The sequence below is a fragment of the Pseudocercospora fijiensis genome (genome assembly GCF_000340215.1).
Source record: "Pseudocercospora fijiensis CIRAD86 unplaced genomic scaffold MYCFIscaffold_1, whole genome shotgun sequence".
Lineage (NCBI taxonomy): Eukaryota > Fungi > Ascomycota > Dothideomycetes > Mycosphaerellales > Mycosphaerellaceae > Pseudocercospora > Pseudocercospora fijiensis.
The window spans coordinates 1,383,703-1,409,588 of NW_006921532.1; the positions used below are offsets into that span (position 1 = coordinate 1,383,703).

The following is a 25,886-nucleotide window of genomic DNA, read 5'->3' on the forward strand; positions in this document are numbered from 1 at the left end:
TTGCGGGGAGGTAGGAGTGGGCGCTGTCGCCGATTTGGATTACGCGGGCGTGGGGAGATGTCCAGCTGGGTTGAGGATCGCGCCATAATAATTCGAAGTTGACGATTGTTTTGGGAGGCGTGGTTTTGATGAGTTCTTTGAAGATATTTGCCCAGGGCTTGGAGCCGACTCCCTTGTCCATTTCGTCGAGCACTTCTTGGTAGTCGATTGTGTTGTTCCAGTTCTCGGCTGATGAGCCGGTGGCCTGGAGATTATCAGTTGGTTTGGGTTTTGAGGCGAGGTATGAGATGGCTCTAATCTACTGACATTATGATTGATGATCCAGATCATGGTGTCTGGCCTTGTCAAAGTCAGAGCATATGTACCTGGTCCCAGGAAAGTGCGAACACATGGGCAGTCACCATCTGGTCCAACCATCTTGAAGAAGTCCTTGACTTCGGGGTTCTTTTCAAGATTCTAGAAATAGTCAGCATGGAGACACTCCCTGGCATTATGCTGTACCAACCTCGATGGGAAATGCTGCTCTCCACATCGCTCGACCAGATGACCTCGCACGCACTTGACCACCAACAAGCTTCTGGCTCTTGGACCCAACTCCATCTGCAGCAATCACCACATCGGCTTCGTATCGTTTGCCATCATCTGTAACACAGCCTCCCTTGCCAGTCTTTTCATCCTCGAAATAGTCAACCACTCGTCGATTGAACTCGATGTCAATTCCAAGCTTCTCCACTTGTCGAACGAACATGCGGTAGATTAGTGGTCGCATCTGGAACGTTCCTGGAGGCGTCTTTGGGTCAAGGCCAGCATCTCTTAGTCGTTCAGCAACTGAGAGAGGTGGGATCATGCGCTCGCCGCTGTGCTTGAAGGTCTCAATCCAGGCATTGTGGATGCCTATCGAATCGTACTCGGCCTTCATCTCAGGCCAGTGCTTGAAGAATTTGGTTGCCGAAAGTCCCATGAAATACATATCTAAATCTACATGTCAGTTCTCAAATGCATCTGCAATGTGATAAGACGGATTACGTGCCTCCTTGAGTATTGATTGTTGCATTTCTCTCCAGCACTCGGACATTGTGGCCTTTCCGAATGCATTCAATCGCAGCTGTCAATCCAGCCAGACCAGTACCAACGATAAGAACATCAATACCTGTCTTAGGGTATGAACCGACTGGTCTTGGCTCCAGTCCTTCCTGTAGTACTGCCATGTTGAGGTGTTGTCGATGGGAATGCTGTTATCAGCAAGTTGTGGGTTTTGGGTATATACTATGACGTCCGGGTCTCCTCTTCATCGCGTCATGACGATCAAGCAGGAAAGGCGCTTCTGCTCGTCGACTCGAGCATCGATGTCCGAAGAGGCTGTGGGAGCTTGACTTCCACGGTTCTTGTGTCAGCCATTTCATCTAACAGCAGGTCGTACATCATTGGCACAGGCTAAAATGGGGCCGCGCCGAGCAAGGCCAAGCAGGACTACGAGATCTGCGAGATCTCACGCCAATAGGATCGCGCGTTACACGACGTCGGGACCAGGTCCGCTTCTCCACATTTCTGAGTTTGATATCGCCTCCAGGGCAAGACAAGCCTATTGCGACCACACCACTGCATCGTCTTGTCACACGGCGATGGATCTATGACCTCAACAGATATCAAATGCTCCCGGGCGTCACCTATCACACCCCTCTCGCATGCATTCCGCCGCCTCGGTCAGTCCTGTTCGGCTCTCTGCCGCATCGACCAGGACTTGCGGCCCGCGGTAGGAAGTCTATTCGTCATAGAACTCTACCGTCGCCGCAAGAGGCTCACACTACTACATGGACTATTAGCAGCGGCGGATCCTGCCCATTACCAAGATGCAAGGGGCAGGCCGACGCCCTGGTTGGCGACTCACACAGCGTGTTGAAGTCTCAGGCCTGCAATCTGGGCTGCTTGGCCCGTTTCCCCAAGACATCGTTGTGGCTATGTGATGATCATGCTAACCTGAAACGCTCTGTCTTTGCTGCAGGTTAGATCTCGCGGGCAGCACGCTAGCCCAACGAGGCGTGGAGAATCTATTATTCTCCTACAATGCTTTGCTCTGAAGTCTCTCCCTACCGTCAACAGAGGACATAGTGGCAATTATGGCAGTGATCAATTACACTCTATCTTGAGAAATCTGCCAGGCAAGCCAATGCTTCTCGAGGTCAAGCACACGCTGGTCAAGAGACCAGTATTCACTACTGCCTCCCTTAAAGCTTGACCATCGCTCTTGAGTCAAGAACATATCGCAACGGGTCTCCAACTGTCCGCTGCCAAGCTAAGGTTGAAACGCCAATGGTTCACAGCAGACTTGCACATCGATTACGCATCGACTTAGGATCTGCAGTCCTCATTGTCGCCTCAACGACGCCTTGCCTTGGATATGGACGTGCAATCCACTAAGCATCCCGAAGTATGTGCATGAACGAGTTGAAGAGCGCGGCTCGCAAACGATGGGCATGATCCGATGCCCAGGAACCAGTCACACGGCCTCTGATGCGCCATTTGTGCGGGTTATCTACTGTGAGGGAGGAAACCTCGAGGACATCACTGAAATTATTGGTGCCTCGCGATAGGTCTGCCTGAATCCAGTCTGCGTACTCGAATACACCACTCAGGTTTCCTGCTTTCTTATCAACTCTCGAGAGCCGTCTCGTTTTTCTTTCTTACATCGTCCGCAGAGATGCAGACTCTAACGATTGTTGCTGCACTCGTTGCTTTTATAGGCTTTGCGTTCTTCAGTCTGCTGAATGCAGCCCGGTCATCACATCCTTGGAAGACAAAGGCATCTGAGCCACCTGGACCTGCTCTTGTGCCATGGATTGGCCGAATTCACGATCTGCCCATCCAACTGATGTGGCTCAAGTTCAAAGAATGGGCTGACCAATATGGACCTATCTACCGCACGAAGATGTTAGGTACAATATCTAGAATACCGATCCCTTTCCTCTGCCAGGTCGCTAAGGTATGACAGGCGCGACCTTCATTATCATCAGCGACGAGAAGATCGCAGAAGACCTTCTCGTCAAACGCGCAAAGGTCTTCTCCGATCGGCCTGAGATGAAGTCACTCTTCGATTCAAAAAGCACAACTGGAACGATGGAGTATTTACCCTTGATGGGCAAGAATGGTGCGCAAAACGACAACGCCTCGATCGGCTCGTCCACTAATATCACTTGTTAGAGTACTGGGCTCGCCAGCGGAAGTTCACACATTCTTACTTGACCGAAGCAACTAACGCTCGTTATTACGGAATCATGAATCACGAGACCAAGCGCTGGCTCAAGCGACTCCTAGACGACCCGGACAACTTCGGCTTTCAACTCGAAGACATGGCTTCTAAGGTCATGTGCCAACTGACATGGGACGATGACAGTCTTTCAGAGGCCATGACTCCCAGCGCTTGGGGCTTGCTCACGCAGATGAGCCCAGCAGGACCGATCACCAACGTCATCACACCTCTCTGGGACTACCTACCAGAAACAATCAATCCTTGGAAGAGAACGGAACGCAAGAGACACGATGAGCAGCAGCGATGGTGGATGGACAACCTTGTTAACGTCCGAACGAAGCTTGCCAAAGGTCTTGCTCGCCCGTCCTTCACGCGAACGTACCTCGAAGGTCTTCAGAATGGAAAGACTGGAGGCCTGTCCGGCGACTACGAAGCATCTTCTGCGATTGGCATGATGGCACTCGTCGGCGTCTTCACTGTCGCAGGACCGTTGTACTACTTTTTGCTTGCTATGGTCTACCACCCCGAATGGCAGCGAAAGTGCCAGAGAGAGATCGACGAGGTTTGCAAAGGACAGATGCCCGACATCTCGGATATGCCAAATCTGCCAGTCCTTCGCGCTTGCATCAAGGAGACAATGCGCTGGCGACCGAACGTCCCAACTGGCGTTGCGCACGAAGCAGAGGCGGACGACTTCTATGAGGGTTGGCTAATTCCCAAGGGCGCCCGTATCCTGCCTCTTGATTTGTGAGTAGGCGCCCACAGATCTGCGAAATTAGTTCACTGACATCATGATCCAGCGCATTCATGCGCAACCCCGAGAAATACCCAGATCCAGAAGCCTACAGACCAGAGCGATGGCTCGAAGCTGGCTGGCCCACATTTAAAGAACCGTTGACCCAATACCCCACAATCATGGGCATGAGCTCTTTTGGATACGGTCAAAGACAATGTCTTGGTCAATCCGTGACGCGCGATGAGACTTTGGTTGCATGCGGAGGTCTTCTTTGGGGCTACAATCTCAAGAAGAAACTCGACAGCAACGGCATTGAAATAAACCCTCCGCTCGACAAGAGCAATTCGCTCCTCATCGTCAAACCCGACCCTTTCGAAATGGCTTTCGAACCACGAAGCGACAGCCGACGAGACGAGATCCTTCAGAACTGGAAGAAAACCGACCTTGAAGACAGGACCGCGCGCGCCGCCTTCATCTCCAAAGCAACGGAGTCGGAAAAAGCTTCGGCGGTGCCTTGTCGCGTAGATTCTATGGATCCTGCGAATGACTACTTCAAGGTCCAACACGCCACAGTCGCGGCCACGGCTTGAGGAAGCTATAGTAATTGCGCTGGCGACTGCGATAGATAGGGAGTTGGTGGCTTTGGCTCTACTGCGTCAGGCGTATATGTCACCTTGAAAGGTATCCCGAGAGCTTAAAGAGTCGCATAACTAAGCTTGAGATTCTCAATAATCGCTGAAGTGAAGAGCTACACTGTATATCACGATACCCACCACATGTTTTGCTTAGACGAACGCATCTGCCGCATGATGGAAGTGCGTTTGGTCGATTCCTTGTCAGACTCGCGTCGTCGTGAGTTGTTTGTTGTTGAAGATTCATGATCTGTACTGGCGACGAAACATGTTCGCACATGTACTCGTGTCTTGCTTATTCTAGCCCTGAAGGCGGCGTCTCATTTGTGCTGAACTTCGACGCAGCGTCCACGCATCACGGCATCGGCACAGCAACCTCAAGCACCGCCTGTCGCCCACCTTGGAAATCAGCACGCTGGCCCCTGACAGTATGTGCACAGCTGAAGCGCAGGCTGCCGAATACTTTTGTTGATCATGATGGCCTGCCAGTGATGAGCCACTAAGTCATAGAGAATTCGCAGTGCTGGTTCGGGCAAACACAGCGCGACCGATCCTGATATTCTAATGCCTTTCATGGTGCGGCTGATGCCAGACTCGAGCCTCGACTTGTGTGGCATTGGAGAAGTGGCCATACCAGCGGTTGCCACGCCACTCCCATTTGGGGAAGGCAGCGCGCTCGGCATCAGATTGATCCCTTTCATCGTCGCAGTGCGGGCGTTGCTGCAGTGACAACCGCGATCGACCATGTCTAAACACTTAGCTGCATGAATTGCAGAGCCTCACTGTCCCTACGAATCCACTCCATGAACCTAGCCGACGTACAGCAGGATGGAGTCGCTGCTCTCGCTCTCGTTCGATAACATATCATCAAGAGACGGCCACAAGATTCGCAAAGGCCTCCGACAGATCGAGGGTCTTCTAGCACAGATATGCCTATCGAAAGCCAGCTCGCGGTCGCCGCATAAGAGGAAATCCTCCGCGTTGGAGCTTGACCGCAAACCAAATGTCACAAAGCAGTTGGGCGAGCTGCGACACGATCCGGCGTTTCGAGAGTTCTTTCGATTACAGGAAGGCTTTCAGTGGAATGGTAAGCCCAGCCCAGCACCATCCTCAGAGACGACTCTAATGCGACGCAGTGGCTTCCAGGCTCGTTCAGACACTTGAAACACTCATGGGCATGGGAAACCCATCAGAGACCGACCTCCTCATTCTGCAAGCACTAGACCTGTTGCAAGGCATCCTCATGCTGCATCCACCATCGAAGTGTCTCTTCAGCCGCGAGAGCCACATGAACCTCCTCCTCGATCTGCTCGACTCGATGAATCCTCCCAAAATCCAGTCTCAAACGCTCCTCGTTCTGGTCGCCGCTCTGCTCGACATGCCCCGAAACACTCGAACCTTTGAATCGATCGATGGCTTGCTCACCGTGACGAGCCTCTTCAAGAGTCGGTCCACCACGAAGGAGGTGAAGATGCGCTCCCTCGAGTTTTTGTACTTCTATCTCATGCCGGAAGCGGCACTCTCACAGGCGTTCACGAGCGCGAGTGCACCCAATACTGCCGTCTTGCAGCGGGGAACGGAGATCAAGAGTTTCACTGCTCTCGCATGTCATGCTCGAACACATTCAGGAGATGCTATGGACATGGACGATGACGAGGACATGGATGCCAGATCGACTGAAGACAAGCAAATGATGCTGGGGCAGTATCTTAGCAATGTTGAAGAGCTGGTACAAGATCTGCACGAGAGTGGACCATTCGGAGGCGTGGAGCCAGTATAAGCTGGGTTTTGCATTTTGGGACTTTTTGCATGGCGCTGGGGGGTCTGTTCTGTCTTCAGGCGAAGACGTTTCTGCATACGAGCTGGCACTTGGAACTTTCTCGCAAATACTTCTTGAGATACCATTCGGTGTTCATGGTTTGGTACGTCTGGGTAGACAGTTGTCATGTCTTGGAGATACCTCGGGCGTTAGAAGGGGGCGATCGGGCACACTTGCTCGTTTGTTTGACGATGCCGCAGTCAGAGTGGCGGAATACGGGCGGCAATGCAATGCAATGAAAGGTGCCTGGAAATTACGGTCCTCGTACTGACAATCACACATCTTTTCATGTGGCGCAAGGCGTGTATCTGTTCCATTTTGCGTCAATGTTGCAACCCCATCCAATATGGGCCGGTGGACTTGAATCCTGCTTGTGGAACAATTGGAAACCAGGATGTTTGGCACGACCCTCTTTGCACCAGATAGTGACCATGGACCGTGGTTTGACAGTGCTCAAGAAGATGGGAACGGCGTATTACATGATCGTACTCTACTCTCGTGTGGGACTGCACTGGAAATGCCGAGAGCGGCGCCCGTCCAAGCTCCGCCATGGCATACACACGCCCGAGGAGAATCTTGGTCGTAGTTCGGTCGGAGGTGGACTCTGTCAACGCGTATACGTGCATGTTTCGGCCAGAGCGGGGTCACGCGGCGTGAGCCGAGCGGAATGGGGTCCGCGCTTGTCCAAGATCAAGCTTGGCTTGGCGTCTTTGCTTTGAGGCTGTGTCGACGATGTTGAGTCCAGAGCACCTCTTCTCGCCAAGACATCCTGACCATCTGTCTTGCTGCGGTGCCTTCGCCGCGACATCCGTGGGCACATTCCCAGAGGCGCAGCGCCTGTCAATCTCTTCAAAAGCAAGCGGTAGGCCGCAACTTTCCTTATGTGTCAGCCAGACAACGCAGATTCACCCGAGCAAGTCTCATCACAATCACAACCCTCGACAGCACCCGCCAGCAACGTCTCCAACAACGAACAGATGGCCACTATGGCTGTGCATCCATCTCCGACACCATCGCCTTCATCGTCTGGAAGGCGACATTCCCCAAATCTCTCCATCGACCTTTCAGATCTACCACCGCTGTCAAAGCCATCGCCGCCCAGCAATACCCTTCTCATCACCAATCTCGAGTCGCTCGAAATCTTTGCGGCATCGAATCTCGAAAGCATACGAGCAGCGATCAACCAGCATGCACAGATCCATACCTTCTCGCCCTTGAAGAGTTTCCGCCGCATAATAGTGAGCTTCTATACGACTGAAGATGCCGTCAATATCAGACAAGTCCTCGATGGCGAAACAGTACTGGGACATAGAGTGCGAGTCTACTTCGGCAAGGACACCAAGATCAACGTTGAGGATCAACATCTGCAAGCTCCAGAGAGTGGCAAGCTGTTCTTCATTTCTCCGCCCCCAAGTCCTCCGGTCGGTTGGGAGTCACGCAATGAAGACCCGCCAAACAAACAGGTGCACGCAGAGGATCTAGCTGTCGCACTTGCCAATCTTCGCGCTCAGCCAACTGCGGACGAGGCTCTGTATGAGGACACGCAAGGCAAGTCGCCCATATCGCCAAACACCAACGGAAGGTCGAGAAGTTCCACCTTGGTCTTTGATCCGCAAGAGCACGGTCGTTCACCAGATCTACCTGCCATCGCTGTCGAAGACACTACAGATAGCCCGATGCCTATCAGCCCGATGGAAGGAGTTGAAAAGAAGTTCCCACACACTGCGCGACCGCCGGTTGAGTTGATGGAACAATAATGAAGCATGATTTTAAACGAAGATGGTTTGGTGGAATGCAAAGCGCGGCGTTTTGGAGGGCCTAGGATCGCAAACAGGCGACGTGCTGCGAGTGCATATGTGCACCCAGATATGCATGATTAATGAAAAATAGCTTGAATATGGTTTGCCCGTTCTCGTATCGCTGCAAATCGACAGGATGGTTCCGAGAAGATTGCTCCTGTTATAGTCAGCAATTCCTGTGCCCGCCCACTCAATCGGATAGCAAACGCAAATGTTTTCTATTGTTGCTGTGCCGCACTCGAGGGCGAAACCATTATGTAGTATATACTGCTTTCCTTGTCCACTGTATATCTGTCTGCGCACTATTCAATGCACCATTACATTTGCCCTCGAATGCTATGAGTTGAAGACAGTTGCCTCGACTTTCGCCACCGAGTCGATCTTGGCTTCACCAAAACTGAGGTGCGGCATTCCATATTCACGTGCGCTCACTATAGTCACAACTGAATTAGAGCTTCTGTCGAAGCCATGGTCTTTCTACTTAAGCGCACACTCCCAGGTCACCTAAGTGCAGAACGGAAATTGCGATTGATATCGGGTTGGTCTGCCGCTTGAGCAAGGCACTTCAACGCAGCATCGAAACCGCGCCACAGAACTGCAAGGAACAATGGACGTCAAGGCATCAAAGCACCTCAAAATCCGCAACGTGACGGTCATCCAGAAGGGACAGCGGCAGCAGGGCACGTTGCGCCTTGAAGCGTACCACCTCACTTTCAGCTACGTTCCAGCCCAGAGGGTCGAGCTTTCTGCCCAGAGAGCGGCGCACAACACAGCCTCTTCGCCAGGAGCTGGTGAGAAGAAGACAGAATCAGCAGACTCCCTTCAAAGCTCGAAACGAGCGACCAGTGCTCGAGAGTCAAGTGACTCAACCTCCAAGCATGGGGCGCCAGACCACAGACCCAGGGAAAAGACAATATGGATCTCCTATCCGCTCATCAACAGCTGTCTGCTCTCGCCAAGCCATTCGCAGAGCAACGTAGCTCGGGAGAGAAGCAATCATCTCGACGACCGTGGCTCCGATGGGGGTGATTTTCCTCCCGTGTACGGCACCAGTTCATATGCAAGACCTTCCACGGACTCGGCACGACTGGCGCCCTATTCCTCCCCCCAAAGATCAGTGTCTCCAAATCCCAACAATGGAAACGCGGCATCGAGTAACGCCAGAAGTCGGGAGACACGTTTACGGATACGGTGCCGGGACTTCAAAATGTTTGCTTTTATATTCTACGATGACGCCCAACGCTCCGCTGATGACATGGCACGTGAAGTCTTCTATGCACTCCGCGATCGATGCTGTGTGGAACGAGTGCAGGACTTGCACGCATTCCATTTCAAAGCACCGCAAGAAGAAATCGCAGTCGGCGAGTTTGCCTACGAAGCTCGACGAGAATTTTCCCGCATGGGCATCGGCAGCAAAGCAGTCGAGGGACCTGGGAGTGCATGGCGTATTACTGAGATCAATGCCGACTACTCTTTCTCCCCAACATATCCCAAAGTCCTGTGCGTTCCACACTCAGTGAGCGATAATATGCTCAAGTACGGAGGCCCATTCCGATCGAAAGCCAGGATACCCGCACTCACCTACCTGCACTCAAATGGTGGCAGTATAACCCGTTCCTCGCAGCCAATGCCCGGGTTTACGGGGAAACGTAATCCGCAGGATGAGAGACTGGTCTCGGCCATCTTTGCAAGTCACACAGGATCGCATCAGTCGCACACAGATTCACCGCCACGACTTTCCAGGGACGTGCCAGAATCATCCTTCGAGGTCGATGATTCAAACACAGGAAGACTCGAGAAAGACACTGCGGGCCTGTCGCTTAGTCAAAGTGAGAGTGCACTTGACGAGAAATTCGTCGAGCACGAGTCTCTACCCAGACCAAAGGTATACGGGAGCACAAGGCGAAACATGATAGTAGACGCCCGGCCAAAGATTAATGCTCTGGCAAATCGTGCGGGAGGTGGTGGCATGGAGGACGTTGCCAATTACCGCGCGTCGGACGGCTCTCTTCCGGAGCGTATATTTCTTGACATCCCAAACATTCATGTCATGAGAAAGTCTCTAGAAAAGGTGGTGGAGAGTTTCGCTACCTCGGACATAACGGATCTCAGACCAGATCAAGAGGCCTTGCGCAAATCTGGTTGGCTACGTTACATCGCAGCCCTTCTTGATGGAGCAAAGATGGTCGCCAGAGCTGTAGGCTTAGGCGGCAGTCACGTTCTACTGCACTGTTCGGATGGCTGGGACCGCACTTCGCAAGTCGCCGCGATCGCAGAAGTAATGCTTGACCCCTATTATCGAACTCTCCAGGGCTTTGTGACTCTTGTTCAAAAGGACTTCCTTTCCTTCGGCCACAAGTTCGAACATCGAAACGGAATTCTAGGAAGCGAAAAATGGTTCGACATTGAGAATGAAAGGGTGGTGCCTCCACGATCGAAAGAAAACACTAGCGCGGATCCCAAAGGCATCAATACCTTTGGGTCAAAGGCGATTTCTGGGGCCAAGAACTGGTTTGAGAAAAGTCGAGACAGTATCTTTGGCCAAGCAAATGATAGTCGAAGCAGTCTTGATGGCGCTGGTTCTCGACCACCTTCACCGCCTGCCAATCCAGTCCTCCACGCGCCGGCGAGTACAAGTACAGCGAAAGATCGCGAACACAAGATCAAGGAAGACGAGATTGCACCGATTTTCCACCAATTCCTGGACGCCATTTTTCAACTTCAACACCAGTTTCCCAACGCCTTCGAATTCAACGAGCGCTTCCTCGTACGACTATTCTATCAGACTTACGCCAGCCAGTATGGCGAGTTCCTGTTCAATAACGAACGGGACAGGTCTGAAAATGAAGATCGCTTTGCATCAGTGTGGCCACACTTCTTTTCAAGAAGGCGGGAGTTCATCAATCCAGATTATGTTCCCAAGGTCGACGATCCTCTCCTATTCCCAGGCCAGAGCGTCGAGATTCGGTGGTGGAGCAACCTTTTCGGGCGGAAAGATGAAGAAATGAACACACCTCGCTCCCTCGCTCCGCCAGACGCCGATGCATATCTCCCAAGCTTTGCTGTGCAGCCTTCTGAGCTGTCGCTTCCAAGTGATGACTCCACAGCAGATGAGCGGCAGATCCAAGAGACCCGAAGTGTTCCCAGCTTTGATACTATGCGAAACGCTATCACCTCGGCATTCACCTCATTCCAGATGCCAGAAGTCAGCAGCTCGGCCCCTCCTAGACCGATACTAGAACAACGGGAAACTGATGTCGAGGTTCTTGCTCAGTACGCTGGTGCGAATCAGAAGGCAGATTCCAGTGAAGGTTCATCAGCTCAAATGGAAACGAATGATGATGAGGTCTCTACGGAACAGCAGGGAGTGAAAGGTGCTGAGGGGAGTAGCGGACTTGATGCTACTGCTTTTGCACAGGGAAGCGCTTATAGAGATTAGAAACGAAGGCTGGGGGGACATGATGATACCTACCCTTCCATCAATCCATTTCCAGGCTTCTCCTCACTTTCTTTCCACATATTGACTTTTCATCCTCGAGAATGCACGATTTGCCAGTTCTGGTTCCTAACAGCCCGATCCATCATCCTGCCTAGGTACCGAAAGAAATTATCAATACAATTAACATTTTCCTCAAAAAAAAAAAAAAAGTTCCAGATTCTTTCAAATCTCCATGCCCCACCTTCTCTATAACCTCTTAAAAAACCCCATCACACTCTGCCTCTTCTTCAACCTCTCCTGCCTCTGAATAATCTTCACAGCATCAGCAATCAAATGCTCTCCTCCCCCTCCTCCTCCTCCTCCTCCCGAAAACTTGCTGCGCTGGCGTGTAGCAGCAGCATCTTTCTCCAAATTCGATCGCGAATCTTTCTTCACTGGTCTTCGATCTGATGATGATGAGAAGAGAGTACGACGCACACTCGATCCGGCTTCAGATTTCTGCGACCAATTCGGTCGATCATGTGGTGATGATGATGAGAATTGGAATTTCGGGTTTTGAAAGTGGGTCGTGATGTCGGGGTTGTTGCTGGTGGTGGTAATAGAGTCGTCGGAACGGTGGGGGTGATGGAGGAGTTCATTGTCGAGAATACTTCGCGCGGCTCGAAGGTCTTGGATCGCGTAGAAGGAAATTGGGCGATGGGGTGGTTCGGTTTCTGGAATTGGGAAGGTGGTGGTGGTTGTGGTGGTATTGTGGCGTGGTGGTGGGGGTTGGAAGATTTCGATTGTGGTTTGTTGTCCTCTTTTTGTTGCGTCTCCTGGTGTGTAGCGGGATCGTGATCGGCCGCGCTCTTCTTCTTCTTCTTCCTCCTCTTCATCTTCTCCGTCCTTCTCTGCTGCGATTTTTATGATGCTGTCGGGTGAACTTTCTTGCTGTGTTGAACTGGATCTTCGTTCGGGGATGATGACTGCAATCGGTCTGGATCCCCTGGGTATCACTTTGTTTTTGCGTACAGGGTGGCCCTCTTTTGGCTTGTCTTCGCCTGTAAACATCGAATCCCGCTTCGGTTGCTCGTCGTAGGCATCACCCTTCTGGCTTTCGTCATGTGCTGTCGATATCGATCCTTGTCGGGAGGTCTCTGTCGCATGTTGGGGTTCTTGAATCGGTTGCAAATGTTTTCCATAGTGTCTTCGCTTCCCAGGTTCGGGTTCCATAGACGTTGCAGTGGCTACGAACTGTGTAGCAGCGCTTCGTGGAACATAATAGCCGTTCCGGACAGCGTTTCTCTTTTCTTTCCGGAGCCGATAGGCGTCTTGTTCGCGCTTGAATTCTTGAAGTTTACTGCACAGCAGCGATGTATCAAGAGTGTCTTTGTGCATCCTCTGTTTCGTACAAGCTTCACTATGGACCAGACCCATCTTAACAGCGTTGACCTACGACGGGTCAGTGAAAGAAGGATTGGACACTGCTACCGATCATCTTACCGTTGCGTCGGCCGCCATGTTTCTCGTTTGTTCCAGTACGGTTTCCTTGCTCAGAGAAAGAATGTTGTGCACAACTAGCGCACTCTGGTTTCACAATCACGTTCAAAGACACCGAGGAAAGAGTAAGTCGGTGGCTTCGTAAATGCGAGACCCTAGGAATATGTAGCGGCACCCCTCTCCCTTTGGCGTGAGGAGTGTAAGCTCGTGCCTTCTTGGGCGGCGCCAGTCACATTTATCAGAACGATGCAGGATCATCGTCGTTTATTAAATCACATCCAGCGGGCCAGCGGCTTTTACCAGCGCCAGACTCTATTTAGCTTCTGCCATTATTATTATTATTATTTGTGCTTGAGCTCTCGACGCTATTATTTCAGAAAAGCTCAGTGCTACGGGTTCCTGCATGCATTGCTGCTCGTGTCGTGCTCATCGCCGCTCCTGAATCCTGATGTTGAAAAGCGGCTCACGGTGCAACACTCCTGCACCCTGTCCTGAACATGTCGACGCACGACCTGAATCGGTAGGGTGCGCCACACGTGCAAGTTTGCGTTGCTCAAACAATGCTTGCTTGTCTTGATTCCTTAAGCTCTACGACTGTATGGCGTGGCGGAAGTTTCAAGTTTGGGATCGCTGTGCTGTGAACTTTGCTGCATACTGGGTGGGCTAGTGCTCCTTCCAGACTAGTGTCGTCCGTGGTGTCGATCAGGGTTAAGAAGGAGGCCAATCTCGAGTCTGTCGTTGAAATCTAGTGTCTATTGGTCTCTACTGTACGCCGTCTTCAATGAAGCCTCCGCACCGCAACCGAGAGCCGCCTAAGCACAATATCGAGAAGCTGAGTCAGTCTCAGTCAGATGAATGATTTCGTCGCCGCCGCCGCCGCAAGTAGACTTCCGCAGAGCCGGTGCCTTCTACAGAAGACGATATTCTACGCAATGCCGCTGCTGGAAGCGACAGTGATGAGGACACTGTTGCGGCCGAGGAGGAAGACATATAGAAGGCGCTGAAGAAGATGAGGACACAGAACAACAGCAAGAAGAAGTCCAATGGAGGCTGCCGCTTCTGTGGACGATCTCGTGTGGCCGCGACACGCTTGCCAGCAAGCCGCAGAGGGTCTCTTCAGTCAAAAATGGTGCCACACATAGGGACCTAAGTCTCGACTCTCGCGACAAAGATGCATTTCGTAGTCATAATCTTTACCGCCCTTCTTCCAACAACAGCGTACGCCCATTTTTTCAAAGTATACAGCGGCGACAGATATAACTCGGACACGCAAATCGGCGTTTCCAGCTTTGGAACCGAGAAGCCAGGCTGGTCGAGTAAACCGGACAATAGGTCGATGTCCGCTTCGAGGGTACACAAGCTGTATCGTGTGATATACATATCTACAGCGACAACAAATGCGCCAGCGAGACGGGCAAGGAATCACGTGTCTGACCAAGAAGTTGTCCGTCGAACACAGTGCCCTTTGCATTCAGATGCCCTTATTATGGCTTCAAGGCGTTCAAGACTGATGGATCGCACCATCAGGAGTATGTGGAGTGCTTCGTGCTGATAGTGAATCGGCTAGTTGATCGTCCTTACGCGCGAGTCGAAGGCGCACGCCGATCCGTCGCGCAATTTACTGCACGTTGGCGGTGCCGAGGTTGGTAGTATGTATTGAGGTTCCATTCGAAGGACACTTGCAACTTCCAACCAGTGTTCATGGTTGCACACGGGTGGGGGTTGCATCAATTGGCGTTGAGCAGGTGTGTGAAGCTGCGGACTTTTGGCGACAATCTCAATGCAAGCAGCCACGGCACGGTTTGCAGGAGGCCCAACAGCTTTGTCGCGCTTCGGACCGGTCGTTTTCACTTCTCTCGCTCGTATCATAGCCGAAGACATTTTTATCCTCGGCACGGAGGTGGTGGTCGTTTAGCTGCGAACACACCGCCTATTCTAACCAAGTCTTACGGCTAGCACTACTCTTATTACTGTACTCTGTACAACGCTATGCTCGTGCCATCTACCCACGGAGCATGATGATGTCCAGATTGATGCCTCACGCGATGGTCGTCTAGAGCATTGCCGTGCGTGGCAGAGTGCAGATCTGTAGGCCGAGGAGGCGATATATACCACCTACCCTTGGTGCGAGGCTGGACGCTGTACAGAACTTGGAATGACTCATTCCTGCCTCAACCAGCGACATTGTCGATTGTTCCAGTCGGAGGCGCCTCTCCCTTCTGTGACCGTAGTTTCTCCTCGAACTTGGCAAACTCTTGCATTGCAATTTCCTCTTCCGGGTCCATGACTTGTTGCACACCTTTGACCTCTTCGATGTAGTGCATGAGCATACTTTCAATGCCATTCTTGAGCGTTACAGTGCTGCTGTCGCAAGTCCTGCAAGCGCCACGCAGCTTCAACATGACCTGACCATCGTGAAAGCCTCTGAACTCTATGTCTCCACCATCTTCCTGAATTGCAGGTCGAATGCGTGTCTCTAGCAGCTCCTGGATCATGCCGACGACTTCTTCGTCCTCGGGATCGTATGTCGCTGCTTCGCCAGATGACTGTCCCTCCTCGCCTGTCTTGCCCTCCACTACATTCACGATGGGCTGGCCATTCGTGACCGCCTCGGTGATGAGGCTGAAGACCTCCGGCTTCACATGCACCCAGGGCGTGGAGCTGTCTTTGGTGACGGTGATGTAGTCTCTGCCGTAGAACACGCCAGTCACACCATCGACGTTCATGAGCGAAGAGGCAAGCGGCGACGGATTCGGAGGTGCCAACGTGGATCGCGGGGAGAGGTACTCTACGAAGGATGAGGGGAAGTCTTCGGGTAGAACCTGGTGATTAGGAATGAATTTGAGCGCATCGGCGTTGGGTGTGTCCTCGGTCTGAATGAATATGCTTCTTTTCGCTTGTGCGGCCGGTGCTGTCGCTCTCGCAGCGCGCTGGCCATACCTCTGCACTGTCGGTCGTTGTCGTCCGCTCGAGGCAGACAGCGGAGTCGTACGCGGCGCATTGCTGAAGCTGCGGACACACTGCCGCTGATGCTGGGTTTGCGTGTTTGATGCTCTGCCACTGTTGCATCCCACGCCGCCAGACCGACTGGCAGCCTTGATTGTGCTAGCCACGCCTGGTCGATGGATCGTCTTCATAAGAGCCCGTACCGCTCCTTTCGTAGACATGGCTGATATTGTGTACGTCGTTATGCAAGCGCAAAGAGTTGCAATTCGTGGGTGTTGAAAGATCAAACGTAATTGCGTCAGAGGCAAAACATACAAGTCATTGCTGATTGATTGGTAAAGAAAGGCACGTGATCATGGTCTATGGATAAACATTGTTGGCGGGGTTGCAGCCTTGCTTGTTCTATGCTGTCTAACTATTGCGTGCACGAGTTACGCCAAGTGCAACTTGATCTTTCGCTTGCCCGTCGACTCCTCTGCTTCATCAGTAATCTTCACTTTGACTTTCTCAAACAGGTCCACCTTGGTTCCAGACTTCTGACCACTGTGGATCTCCAGCGAATACTGTTCCGCATCGAAGACGCTCTCAGGCTCGACATCACCTTTGCCCATGTCTTTGAGCCGAATAAGACCTTCAATGCCAAAGCGGGGGACGAAGACGACGAAGCCATTGCTGAATATTCGCATCACAAATCCATCTTCCTCAATCACACGGCCTTTTAGTGCCTGGCCAACGTAGTACTCTACACTCGCGCGGCCAGCCATCTGTGCGTTGCGATGCCGAACGTTGATGTTCTTGCAGACCCCTTCTAGCTTGCTCCTGCTCTGCAAGCTGGGATCCAGAGGCTCGTACTCGATCGCTGCAGCAAGTTGACGATGTGCTTCCAGGTCGGCATATCGACGAATGGGCGAAGTGAAATGCGTATAGATCTCAGAAGCGAGTCCGTAATGCCGAAATTCAGGGTATGCCTGCGTACCGGAGCAGAAATACTCTGCACTCATCATGCATCGAGTTGCTAGGATGCGGACAAGGGTGTTGAAAAACGGGTTGTCTGAATCCACACACGTGTCCAAAGTATCTGCGAGAGCTTTGGAGGAGTCAGTCCGCAATTCCATACCCTTCTTGACTTTGAGCTGATTACTGAGCTCTTCAAAGTTGTTCTTGGGGGGTGCGGCATGACGACGGAGGAGTGCCGTCTGTGGGAATGCCTCATAATTCTTTCCAGCCACGGAAATGTTGGCGAGTAGCATGAATTCCTCCACAAGCTGATTAGTGTCCAGCAATTGCTTGGTCTTCACATCCACAGGATCGGAAGTCTCGCTTTCCGTCTCGACACGAACCTCGGGACTGGCTAGATTGAGGGCCCCTGCAGCCATTCGCTTTGCTCGAAGCTTCTTGGAGAGCATCATAAGGTGCCGCATGCCTTTGGTGAGGTCGTCTTGCTGGGATCGATCATCGATGCGCAATTGTGCGCGCTCGTAGCTAAAAGCCTCTCGACTGCGAATTACGCTCTTGGTGAAAGAAGCGTTTATGATGTCGGCGTTCGCATTGAGCTCCCAAATCACGCTGAAAGCGTAGCGCTCGACATAAGGCTTCAGAGAACATAGATCGGTGCCAAGAAGCATTGGTAACATGTCTATACGCTTGTCCACGAGGTAGACTGTCGTACCGCGCAGAGAGGCTTCCTTGTCCATTGCATTGTTCGGCTTGACAAAATGCGAGACATCAGCAATATGCACCCCAACCTCGAAATTGCCATTCGGCAAGACCCGAGCATGTAATGCATCGTCGATATCCACACATCCAGGAGGATCGATAGAGCAAATGAGGAGATCTCTGAGGTCTTTCCTCCCCTTCCAGCCGGGGTGGGAGAGGTCTTGTGGTACTTTCCAGTCGTGTCCTTCAGCCGGCAAGCAGTCTAGAACAGACTTTGGGAACGGACGGTATTGCACATCCCACTCCAGAAGTAGTGCCTCGGTCTCGGCTCCTTTGGTTTCCAGTTCACCCAGACTACGAATGAAGTGTCCCACAGGATAGCGCGACTCTCGGTCCCATGAATCAATGGTCACAAGTACACGCTTGCCCAGAAGATCACCGGCTTGTCGTGTGCGGACCCTTATTTTAGGAATTCTCTTGTCCATGGGAATGAGGAAGACAGTCTGTTGCGCTCGACTCTGCTTAGCGCCAGACTTGACAGAGTCTTTATCAATATGCCCGACATATTGCCTCCAGTTTCGTTTGATTATGCCAACAACCTTTGCTGTTGGTTGCGGTCTCCCTTCGCTGACCTTGCCCTGTGCACGTCTCGCCTCCTCCAACAGTGCCTTGCGCTCCTGCTCGGTAACGATCGGTTCGGCGGACTCATCCTCATTCTCGGCGTTGTCGTTCTTGTTTATATCCTCCTCCTCAATGACTTTGCTGGATGGAGCTTTCCACTGTTCTCTGGGTAAGACCTCCAATACAACAACGTCGCCAGATACCGCGCGATTGCTGTTCTCTCGTCCTTGTATGATGAGAGGCCTATCGAAAGCTGGAACGTGCACGGAGCCCTCCAAATAGTTGTATGGAGAGACACTAAAATTGCCTTGGTGCAAAGTGCCATTCTTCACCCCGGTGAGCATTGCCGACATCGATATATATTCCGGATAAAGATTCTCTGCCTTGGCATCTCGCGCAGCACGCTGATCACGGCTGGAAGCTAACATATCAAGAAGTCGATCAGCATCTGGAAGCTCAGATACGTAGCCATGCAGATTCAGCGACGATATCGTGTCCTCCTTTGCTTTTCTCAGACATTCTCTGTCATCCGACAACATCACCACCACTGGGCAGCGTTCGCTCTTCCGCGCTTGGACTGCACTCTGGAGGTGCTCGTGATACCAAGCGCACGCTTTCCGAATGGCGCGATCGTTACGATCATTGATGGTCTCGCCAGTCTCACGCTGCACGTATGTTTCAAGACGAAAGTCGTTGAAGAAGACATAGAAGCGTTTGCCTTCGTTCTTGGTAAGCGCGATCAACCTGTGGTAGAGCGGCAGAGATCGATTCTTGACCTCCTCTAGCACGGTTTGCAACACAATGACATCCTGCACAGTGCCCTCTGCTTCGAAAAGGTCCATGGCATTGAGGAAAGCATTCGTGTCTGGAACTAGGTAATGTCCTGCAGGAAACTGCTTCGTGCCGGCAGGAGTGGCGGATAGCACAACGGGCTCAGTCTTTCCATGGAAGCCAGCTGGCGCCAGGTCGATGCATGCTGTGCAGAGGTTGGAGGAGCACGGAATATCCTGTCGCAGATACAGCTCGCGAACAACCTTTTGCACTTTGCCAGACTTCAAAGTCCTGAGATAAGTTTTGCTGCTCAAGGTAGTGGTCGAGCTCGTCGCAGCGAGCGAGCGCTTGAGCGAAGTCATGTTGTCTTGAGATCCCGCGACGCCGGCGCGGTCCAGGTCAAGACGGATTTCCAAGTCGCTGGTGGTGATGTTTGATCACGTTTCTGAAGGTTGGAGATCTCGCTTGCCAAGGCGAAAGCTGCAGGGTCCTGGGAGTCTATCCGACGCTAGGCTCATTCGGACGTAGCTTCAAGTGGCGACTTCTCCGCAAGTCGGCGCAGCCACTCACTTGACATCAGACATCAACATCGACACTCCTCTCCCTCTGTGCGCAACACCTCTTTCGGCGTGGGTGGTCAACCAATATGCCGCCCATAGCCATGCACTGGCATTCATTGCTGGCGCGGCATGCCAAAAGCCTCAAGGCTGCGGCGTCCAAGGCAATCCGAGCCTTGGACGTTCAGCTAGGCGGGCAGCGTGCGCCAGCCCTCGAACTTGTTCGCAACACTCCGAAACAACCTCTCCACCCGCTCGCACGCATTCGTCAAAGCCAGTCTCGAAACTACTCGACCGCACGACGATGGCTCAACAGCTCGATCCGCCAATTTTCTTCAGTCTCTGGAGGCAAGACTGGCTTGAGATTCGACCGATCTTCGTTCCCAAAGTCCCAGATCGGTTCTTTTGTCCAATCCTCAAGCGGCCGCGCACCATTCGCCTCGACCCTCCGACCGAACTTGACTGGAGGAACTCTCGGTAGATCGGCAGGTGGATACGCGTATGGTGCTGGACATGGAGGCAAGAGGTTCTTTTCTCATGGACCGGCCGTCCAGGCACAAGTGGTTCAGAACGTTTCCCAGGCCGTTCGCGCGTTCTTCATATCTGGTCAAAAGGCACAATTCGATGGTGTTGACGGTCACGGTAACAAGCGCTTCAAAGCTGTCTCGGCCTTACAGGATGAGACCGGTCGCAAGATGCGCTCTGTGCCCAAGGCTACACCAGGTTCTTGGATTGACTTCCGCATCAACCCAACTATCACGGCTCTCACTTCTCTGAACGCGATGGCTGGCTACGACCTCTCGAGCTCGACTGATCAAGCCGATCATCTGAATACTGATGGACTCTTGAATGTGCTCTCAGTTGACTTCTCTCGCTCCTTGAAGGATCTTGCAGCAGTATTGAACGATCTCAAGCGGCTATCCGCATTGGGAGATCTGCCGATCACCTACGAAGGTCAGAATCTGCGTGTTCACTTTCCAGGCTGTCCAGCAGAGGTCGTTGAACGGTTGTGCGAAGAGCTCAACGTTCAGCGCGGCACCGTAGTTCAGGATGAGGCATTTGACGCCTTTGCCGGAACCGAGATAGCTCTTTTATTCCCTTTCGCACCGAGCAACGAATCGTCACTGACTAGCGAATCCGACGGCGCCGAGTTCTTCGAGACCAAGAAGGCTGTGAAGCCTTACGATCCCTACGTGATAAGCTTGGATGATATGCTCTCTGATGACGAGAGTGCAAGATACTCTACGCAATCCGATACTGGCTTTGAAGATGTCCTAGCAATCGAAGACACGCAAAACCCGTGGCTCGCGTCGCCCTCTCTCTACCAATCTGTCCGCACACCTAGCGAGAGTTACGGCTCGGGTCATAGCCCGCTTGAATACCAAGGCTTCGAGGGCATCTATCGATTCATCGAAGAGCTGGATTCTGCAAGGAGATGAGCTCTGTCAGCTCGAGCGAAGCGTTATTGGCTACTTTTCGGGTCAAATTGATATCCCCACTCGCCCGTGACGACTTTATGATGGCCACGAGGATTCCGGCATGATTTCTTATGTAGAACGGAAGCGACAGCACGTAGCTTAGCATGAATGAAACTGAGATGTTGCAGGCTTTTCAATACCCGATGACCTGATCAGCATATGATACAGTCTTGGTCTTTGCAGTGATTTGCCACTAACGCCTGGGATGACTAAAGCACTCACGTCTGACCAGGCCGACAGAAAGATTCCCCCTTGCAGAGAGTGCTAACCGGAAGCACAACCGGGCAAGAAGGTCGGCTGAGACCGGTGGTTAGCAAGGCTTTTGAAAATTTGAAGGCGTCTTGCTCGCAGTTTTGCCTAATGGAGCTAGGTGTGGGCCGAAATTTACGCCTCTTGGCTCCAGGCTCGGAACAAGGTTCACGCTCGATGCTACTGTGCTTGCAGTGGGCGAGGCGAGGGCGGCTCACGCACGGCACGGCAGAATCACTTATTAGTCCATTCGTCTCTCCTTCTCGAAGCGCGCTGCATTATTATTTCCCTCGACTGAGCGTGGCGGCGGTCTCAGCAATACGCGTGCCCGGTGCAGCCGCTCCGGTCGCGACTCCGTTCTGGGTGGCGCGCGGACCCTCACCGTGCCAGTGCATGCGTGCGCACCTGCCGGGTAGAGTTCCGTTGCAATCGTTGGAGACTTGGAGTCCGACGACACGGCGCTCTGCGAAAAGGGTCGCGCTCTGCGAAACGCCTTCTCTACGATTATTCTAGATCATGGAAGCGCCCAGCACGCCCATGTCGCCCGTCGCGGCGGCCATGTCGCAAGGTAAAGGTAACGATGGCGAAAAGTCAAAACGGCGACGGCAACCACGAAACAGCGCCTGCATGGGCTGCGCGCAGCTGAAGATGAAGGTGCCGGGACCGCCAGTGAGCAGACGACGTGCCAGTGGCTAACGTCAACGGTCAACAGTGTATCCAAACCCCAAATGGCAAATGCGAAAGGTGAGCGCGTGCGGCGTTACGCATTGCATGCATATATTGAGTTCCATCTCTCAACGCCCAATCCCACTCCCCTCACCGCGCTCGGCCTCATCAAAGTTTGGCAATCTTTGCTGCTGCCCGTCCAGTTACTTTTATAGTCTGATCGCAAGTCAGCATTCGAACATGGCTGATCACAGGCGTGCAGATGCAATCGCATGGACAGGGAATGCGTGCCTGCTGTCCCCAAACCGCGCAAACGACGTACGCAGAGCAACGTAGGCGAGTCAGACGGCATACCGCTCCTCGAGTTTGCAGCGCCCTCATCATCACCAGCTGGCCCTCCGCCCACCTTCGATCCTCCCGACCTGCAACAACCAGCCCACCAGGCCGAGAGAGGAGCACTCCTCGCTCGACACGATCTCTCGCATACCCACAGCACCTCATTCACCGCGCTTTTCACACGAGGCCTTGGCAACGTTTCCGTAAGTACACCAACGGCGAACCTCTCTCCTCATTTCAATATCTGCTTCTGTACTGCGCCTTGACGTGGGATACATTACACTTAACTATGCTCCTAACACCGCTTACCTAGGCCAATGAAGAATTACTGCGTGGGGTAGATTACAACTTCGTCGCCACCTCCTTCACCGTCTTTCGCCAGCTCACACCCTCCTTTCCCTTCGTCGAAATCGTGCCAGCTGCAGATGTGATTGCTATGGTGACCAGTCGACCGGTGCTCACCCTGGCGGTGTGTACCGTAGCCTCAGCAGCTGCACCCGAAGTTCAGGGTCGCCTGGCTCAAGCTTTCCGCTATACGCTGTCCTCTAAAGTCATTCTGGGAAGCGAGCGCAGCCTCGACCTTCTCACTGGCCTCCTGGTGCTCCTTGGCTTTCATCACCAATACATGTCGCAGCACCACATCTATCAGCAACTTTCTCTTCTCGCAGGCATGGCTGCCGACCTCGGACTGTACAATCTGTGGCCAGAGCCACCGGATTTGGCAAGCGCATTGGAGCGGAATCGCGCGTTCGTCGGGTGCTACTATCTCTGCTGCTGCGTATCGGCCACTGGCTTCGATAAACCAAGTCCACTTCGTTGGACCAGCAACTTCCGCCGCTGCGCAGAAATGGTTGCAAATTCAGGATCATTACCATCAGATCGCGGCTTGGTAGCTTTGCTGGAGCTTGCTCATGCCATAGACGATACGGAAGACAGTCTGCGAGAGATTTCGGAACAGCAACGCCCGATTCCTGTCGCCTTCGTCGATTTCCAGATCAAAGCTGCCACTCAACGTCTGAAAGCGCTGAAGCGAGAACATCAGTCGCTGAGTGGATCTCTTGTTTTCACAGCAGCAACCATTCACATACACCAGAGGCGCATACGAGTTGGCGAAGCCCCGGACCACGGCACGCTAATCCAATGTGCGTGCGCTATCAAGGAATACGTGGATGATGTTCTGGCGCGTCCCCCTGTCACATTGCACCGCTTTTCGATCGTGGACTGGAGTAGCCTCCTCGAGATTCTGATCCTGATGGCTCGAGTATCTAAGCCTTTACCTACAGCCACTGGCTGGGAGTCGGGCGCCATCACTGAGATGCTCAAACCTGGAGCTTTCTTGGACTCCCTTGTGTCTCACATGGCTGCTGCCCCATTCAATGATCCTCTCTCTCCTCGCAGCGAGACGCTCATACGACTGCTGAAGAACGCAAGCGAGAGCATCAAGAGGCAAATTCTATTCAAAGGTACCCCAAGCCAGGCTGACGAGGGTAATTTCAGACCGGTGAACGAGCAACTTGGACCTCACACAACCCCAAGACCCGACTTTCTCAGCACTGGCGTACTAGACTCCACGATATGGCAGACTTTGACTGGATAGAGAAAGATGATCGGATGGGCCTGGATGATCTGAACAAGTCCATGGAAATCACGAGTTGCTCCGAGTGAAGCTGCTTCTTGCATGCATGTTTCACTGCGATACATTGGAATTTGGGAGGGGTGTACTTCACGTCCATGCGTTTATCCACCACCACGAACTGCGAAACGATCCACTGAGAGCCCAGCGCTCGAACAAGACGTCCCACTCCTCATAGAGATCTGGGCATTCCACCTCATATCGCTTCCGCCGAAGATATGCAACTCGGTAAGGTGGTGGCAAGGTTTTGATGGCGATACCATTGTGCTGACGAGTTAACCCCTTCAGCAGATCCATGAGCCATCATTGGCTGACTAAGGCCTGGGAATCAGCCGCCGAGAAATGTCGACGAAGTTTTTCGCAGCCAAATACACTCAATAGCCTCTGCACCGGGAACCAATAAAGCTCGGTTGTTCACAACACTTCGTCTGAATCGATTCGCCCCGAGAGTAAGGTCTCCGTATTTGCATGTAAGAGATCTCGTCCGAAAGCTCTCGACGCACTCGGAGGAGCTCAGCCATCCGCACTTGCCTCGATGATATGAAGCTTTTATCCATCCCGCCGCGCTGCGATCTGATCGAACACCATCTTCATAGCACCTTTCTGGATATCGACAAGCACAGTCTCATGGTTGGTGCCTGGAAATTCTCTGCTCTCGACACGGATTCCGTCGTATAAAGCCTCCTGCTTCCAGCACTGTTCGAAATACTCCTTTCCAGTCCTGCCAATCATCATGTCATCTTGAGCGAAACATAATTGCAGTCTCAAAATTGATGAATGTTGCGCTTCCTCTCCAGCCACCAGCAGTTTTACATACTCCATATAGTCCTCACAGACTCCAATCGGACCTTTGCCAAGCAAGAGTCGGGCCTCGTCATTACCGCCAACCATCGCCTGTTCCTCCGAAGACCATCTGCTCACCAGTCGTTCCAGCTCTTTTGCAGTGGCTGCATTAACACCATATTTCTCTTCAGCGGACGCTTCGCCCAGAACTCTATCGGCGTCAGGCTGGAAACCGCCAGAGACAGAAGACAGTGCTCCTCCGGACCAAGATGTCATGGGACTGATGGTATTATTGACGAAGTTCACAAGAGGACTCCAAGCCGATAGCACACTATTCGGAAGCTTTGCAACAGCACTCAACATCGTAACATTCGAACATCTTTGACTAACCCAGGGCCCAAGCATAGCCGCATACGGAGCTTTTGGATCCAGAACTTCCCGGTGATGATAGATCGTGTTCAGCAGATAGATCGTCCCCGCAGAATGCGACACAAGAGACACATGTTCTACCGAAACGTGCGCTGAAGTAGCGCAGGCACCATCTCAAGCCAAATTTCCATTCTTCTCTCTAATGCTACCTGCGTACTCCCTCCAAAACCCGGCCGGTCGACGCATAGCATTCGTACGCCGCTCTCGTTTGCAAGTTTGTCGAATTGAAGCACGAGATAGCGCGTTCCGAACATTGGACCGCAGAATAGAGCGACTGGGAGTTTTTGGTCTTGGAAGTTGCTTGTTGTGGAGAATGTCACTCGCAGCCTTTCGTGTGTTTCTAAGTGTGAGAGCCAGAGGCATTGATGCAGATTTCTTGCGGCTAGGATCTTGGTGGCTGCTTGTAGAGCTGGGGGGGGGGAGGGTTTGGCCATGATGGTGTCATTTTGTGTTTGACGAAGACCAGACCAGGTCTGCGTTATTATTTTAATGTATGGCTTCAGCCTCACATGCTTCTTTCGTTTCGTTCCGTTCCTGTATGTATGTGGCGGCGCGATATTGATCCGGGGTCTCGGGACGGCTGAATTTGGTTATATAGCCGGCGGACTGA

At 52.5% G+C, this 25,886-nt stretch overlaps 12 protein-coding genes across 12 annotated transcripts in view; 6 read left to right on the forward strand and 6 right to left on the reverse strand.

The window, feature by feature from the left end:
• The window catches only part of MYCFIDRAFT_184415 (uncharacterized protein), a gene marked incomplete at both ends in the record, with an annotated part of 1,794 nt that extends 586 nt beyond the window's left edge, over positions 1 to 1,208 (reverse strand). The window contains 4 exons of the mRNA XM_007922630.1: positions 44 to 244; positions 307 to 456; positions 506 to 972; positions 1,031 to 1,208. Coding sequence (XP_007920821.1) covers positions 44 to 244; positions 307 to 456; positions 506 to 972; positions 1,031 to 1,208 — 996 coding nt within the window. The remainder of the gene's footprint in view (positions 1 to 43; positions 245 to 306; positions 457 to 505; positions 973 to 1,030) is intronic.
• A 1,490-nt stretch (positions 1,209 to 2,698) lies between these two features.
• On the forward strand, positions 2,699 to 4,573 carry MYCFIDRAFT_28669 (uncharacterized protein; the record flags this gene model as incomplete). Its single annotated transcript, XM_007921688.1, has 4 exons — positions 2,699 to 2,933; positions 2,990 to 3,145; positions 3,199 to 3,994; positions 4,048 to 4,573. 4 exons carry the CDS (start codon positions 2,699 to 2,701, stop codon positions 4,571 to 4,573), a joined length of 1,713 nt encoding a protein of 570 aa, XP_007919879.1.
• Positions 4,574 to 5,443: 870 nt separating this feature from the next.
• Positions 5,444 to 6,395, forward strand: MYCFIDRAFT_75205 (uncharacterized protein; the record flags this gene model as incomplete). Its single annotated transcript, XM_007922156.1, has 2 exons — positions 5,444 to 5,702; positions 5,752 to 6,395. The coding sequence occupies 2 exons, from the start codon at positions 5,444 to 5,446 to the stop codon at positions 6,393 to 6,395; spliced, it is 903 nt and encodes a 300-aa protein (XP_007920347.1).
• A 1,025-nt stretch (positions 6,396 to 7,420) lies between these two features.
• MYCFIDRAFT_62380 (calcineurin A) lies at positions 7,421 to 8,191 on the forward strand (the record flags this gene model as incomplete). Its single annotated transcript, XM_007922040.1, has 1 exon — positions 7,421 to 8,191. The coding sequence occupies one exon, from the start codon at positions 7,421 to 7,423 to the stop codon at positions 8,189 to 8,191; it is 771 nt and encodes a 256-aa protein (XP_007920231.1).
• A 649-nt stretch (positions 8,192 to 8,840) lies between these two features.
• On the forward strand, positions 8,841 to 11,672 carry MYCFIDRAFT_127850 (uncharacterized protein; the record flags this gene model as incomplete). Its single annotated transcript, XM_007922631.1, has 3 exons — positions 8,841 to 8,969; positions 9,090 to 9,209; positions 9,408 to 11,672. The coding sequence occupies 3 exons, from the start codon at positions 8,841 to 8,843 to the stop codon at positions 11,670 to 11,672; spliced, it is 2,514 nt and encodes an 837-aa protein (XP_007920822.1).
• Positions 11,673 to 11,918: 246 nt separating this feature from the next.
• MYCFIDRAFT_75208 (uncharacterized protein) lies at positions 11,919 to 13,172 on the reverse strand (the record flags this gene model as incomplete). The annotated part of the gene is made up of 4 exons (XM_007922157.1): positions 11,919 to 12,778; positions 12,907 to 13,011; positions 13,064 to 13,103; positions 13,155 to 13,172. 4 exons carry the CDS (start codon positions 13,170 to 13,172, stop codon positions 11,919 to 11,921), a joined length of 1,023 nt encoding a protein of 340 aa, XP_007920348.1.
• Positions 13,173 to 14,829: 1,657 nt separating this feature from the next.
• On the reverse strand, positions 14,830 to 16,288 carry MYCFIDRAFT_148025 (uncharacterized protein; the record flags this gene model as incomplete). Its single annotated transcript, XM_007922632.1, has 1 exon — positions 14,830 to 16,288. One exon carries the CDS (start codon positions 16,286 to 16,288, stop codon positions 15,323 to 15,325), a length of 966 nt encoding a protein of 321 aa, XP_007920823.1. The 3' UTR covers positions 14,830 to 15,322.
• Positions 16,289 to 16,457: 169 nt separating this feature from the next.
• Positions 16,458 to 19,562, reverse strand: MYCFIDRAFT_148028 (uncharacterized protein). Its single transcript, XM_007922633.1, has one exon. The coding sequence runs from the start codon at positions 19,505 to 19,507 to the stop codon at positions 16,529 to 16,531; it is 2,979 nt and encodes a 992-aa protein (XP_007920824.1). The 5' UTR covers positions 19,508 to 19,562; the 3' UTR covers positions 16,458 to 16,528.
• A 229-nt stretch (positions 19,563 to 19,791) lies between these two features.
• Positions 19,792 to 21,306, forward strand: MYCFIDRAFT_212850 (uncharacterized protein; the record flags this gene model as incomplete). The annotated part of the gene is made up of 1 exon (XM_007922634.1): positions 19,792 to 21,306. One exon carries the CDS (start codon positions 19,792 to 19,794, stop codon positions 21,139 to 21,141), a length of 1,350 nt encoding a protein of 449 aa, XP_007920825.1. The 3' UTR covers positions 21,142 to 21,306.
• A 360-nt stretch (positions 21,307 to 21,666) lies between these two features.
• On the forward strand, positions 21,667 to 24,854 carry MYCFIDRAFT_85651 (uncharacterized protein). Its single transcript, XM_007922413.1, has 5 exons — positions 21,667 to 22,083; positions 22,142 to 22,173; positions 22,358 to 22,634; positions 22,745 to 24,292; positions 24,353 to 24,854. The coding sequence occupies exons 1-4, from the start codon at positions 21,946 to 21,948 to the stop codon at positions 24,026 to 24,028; spliced, it is 1,731 nt and encodes a 576-aa protein (XP_007920604.1). The 5' UTR covers positions 21,667 to 21,945; the 3' UTR covers positions 24,029 to 24,292; positions 24,353 to 24,854.
• Positions 23,978 to 24,854, reverse strand: MYCFIDRAFT_180927 (uncharacterized protein). Its single transcript, XM_007922635.1, has 2 exons — positions 24,353 to 24,854; positions 23,978 to 24,292 (listed from the first exon to the last, which is right to left on the reverse strand). Exon 1 carries the CDS (start codon positions 24,797 to 24,799, stop codon positions 24,614 to 24,616), a length of 186 nt encoding a protein of 61 aa, XP_007920826.1. The 5' UTR covers positions 24,800 to 24,854; the 3' UTR covers positions 23,978 to 24,292; positions 24,353 to 24,613.
• Positions 24,855 to 24,857: 3 nt separating this feature from the next.
• MYCFIDRAFT_209489 (uncharacterized protein) lies at positions 24,858 to 25,783 on the reverse strand (the record flags this gene model as incomplete). Its single annotated transcript, XM_007922636.1, has 1 exon — positions 24,858 to 25,783. A coding segment is annotated over exon 1 (393 nt), but the record flags the coding sequence as incomplete, so codon positions are not given.
• Positions 25,784 to 25,886: the final 103 nt, after the last annotated feature.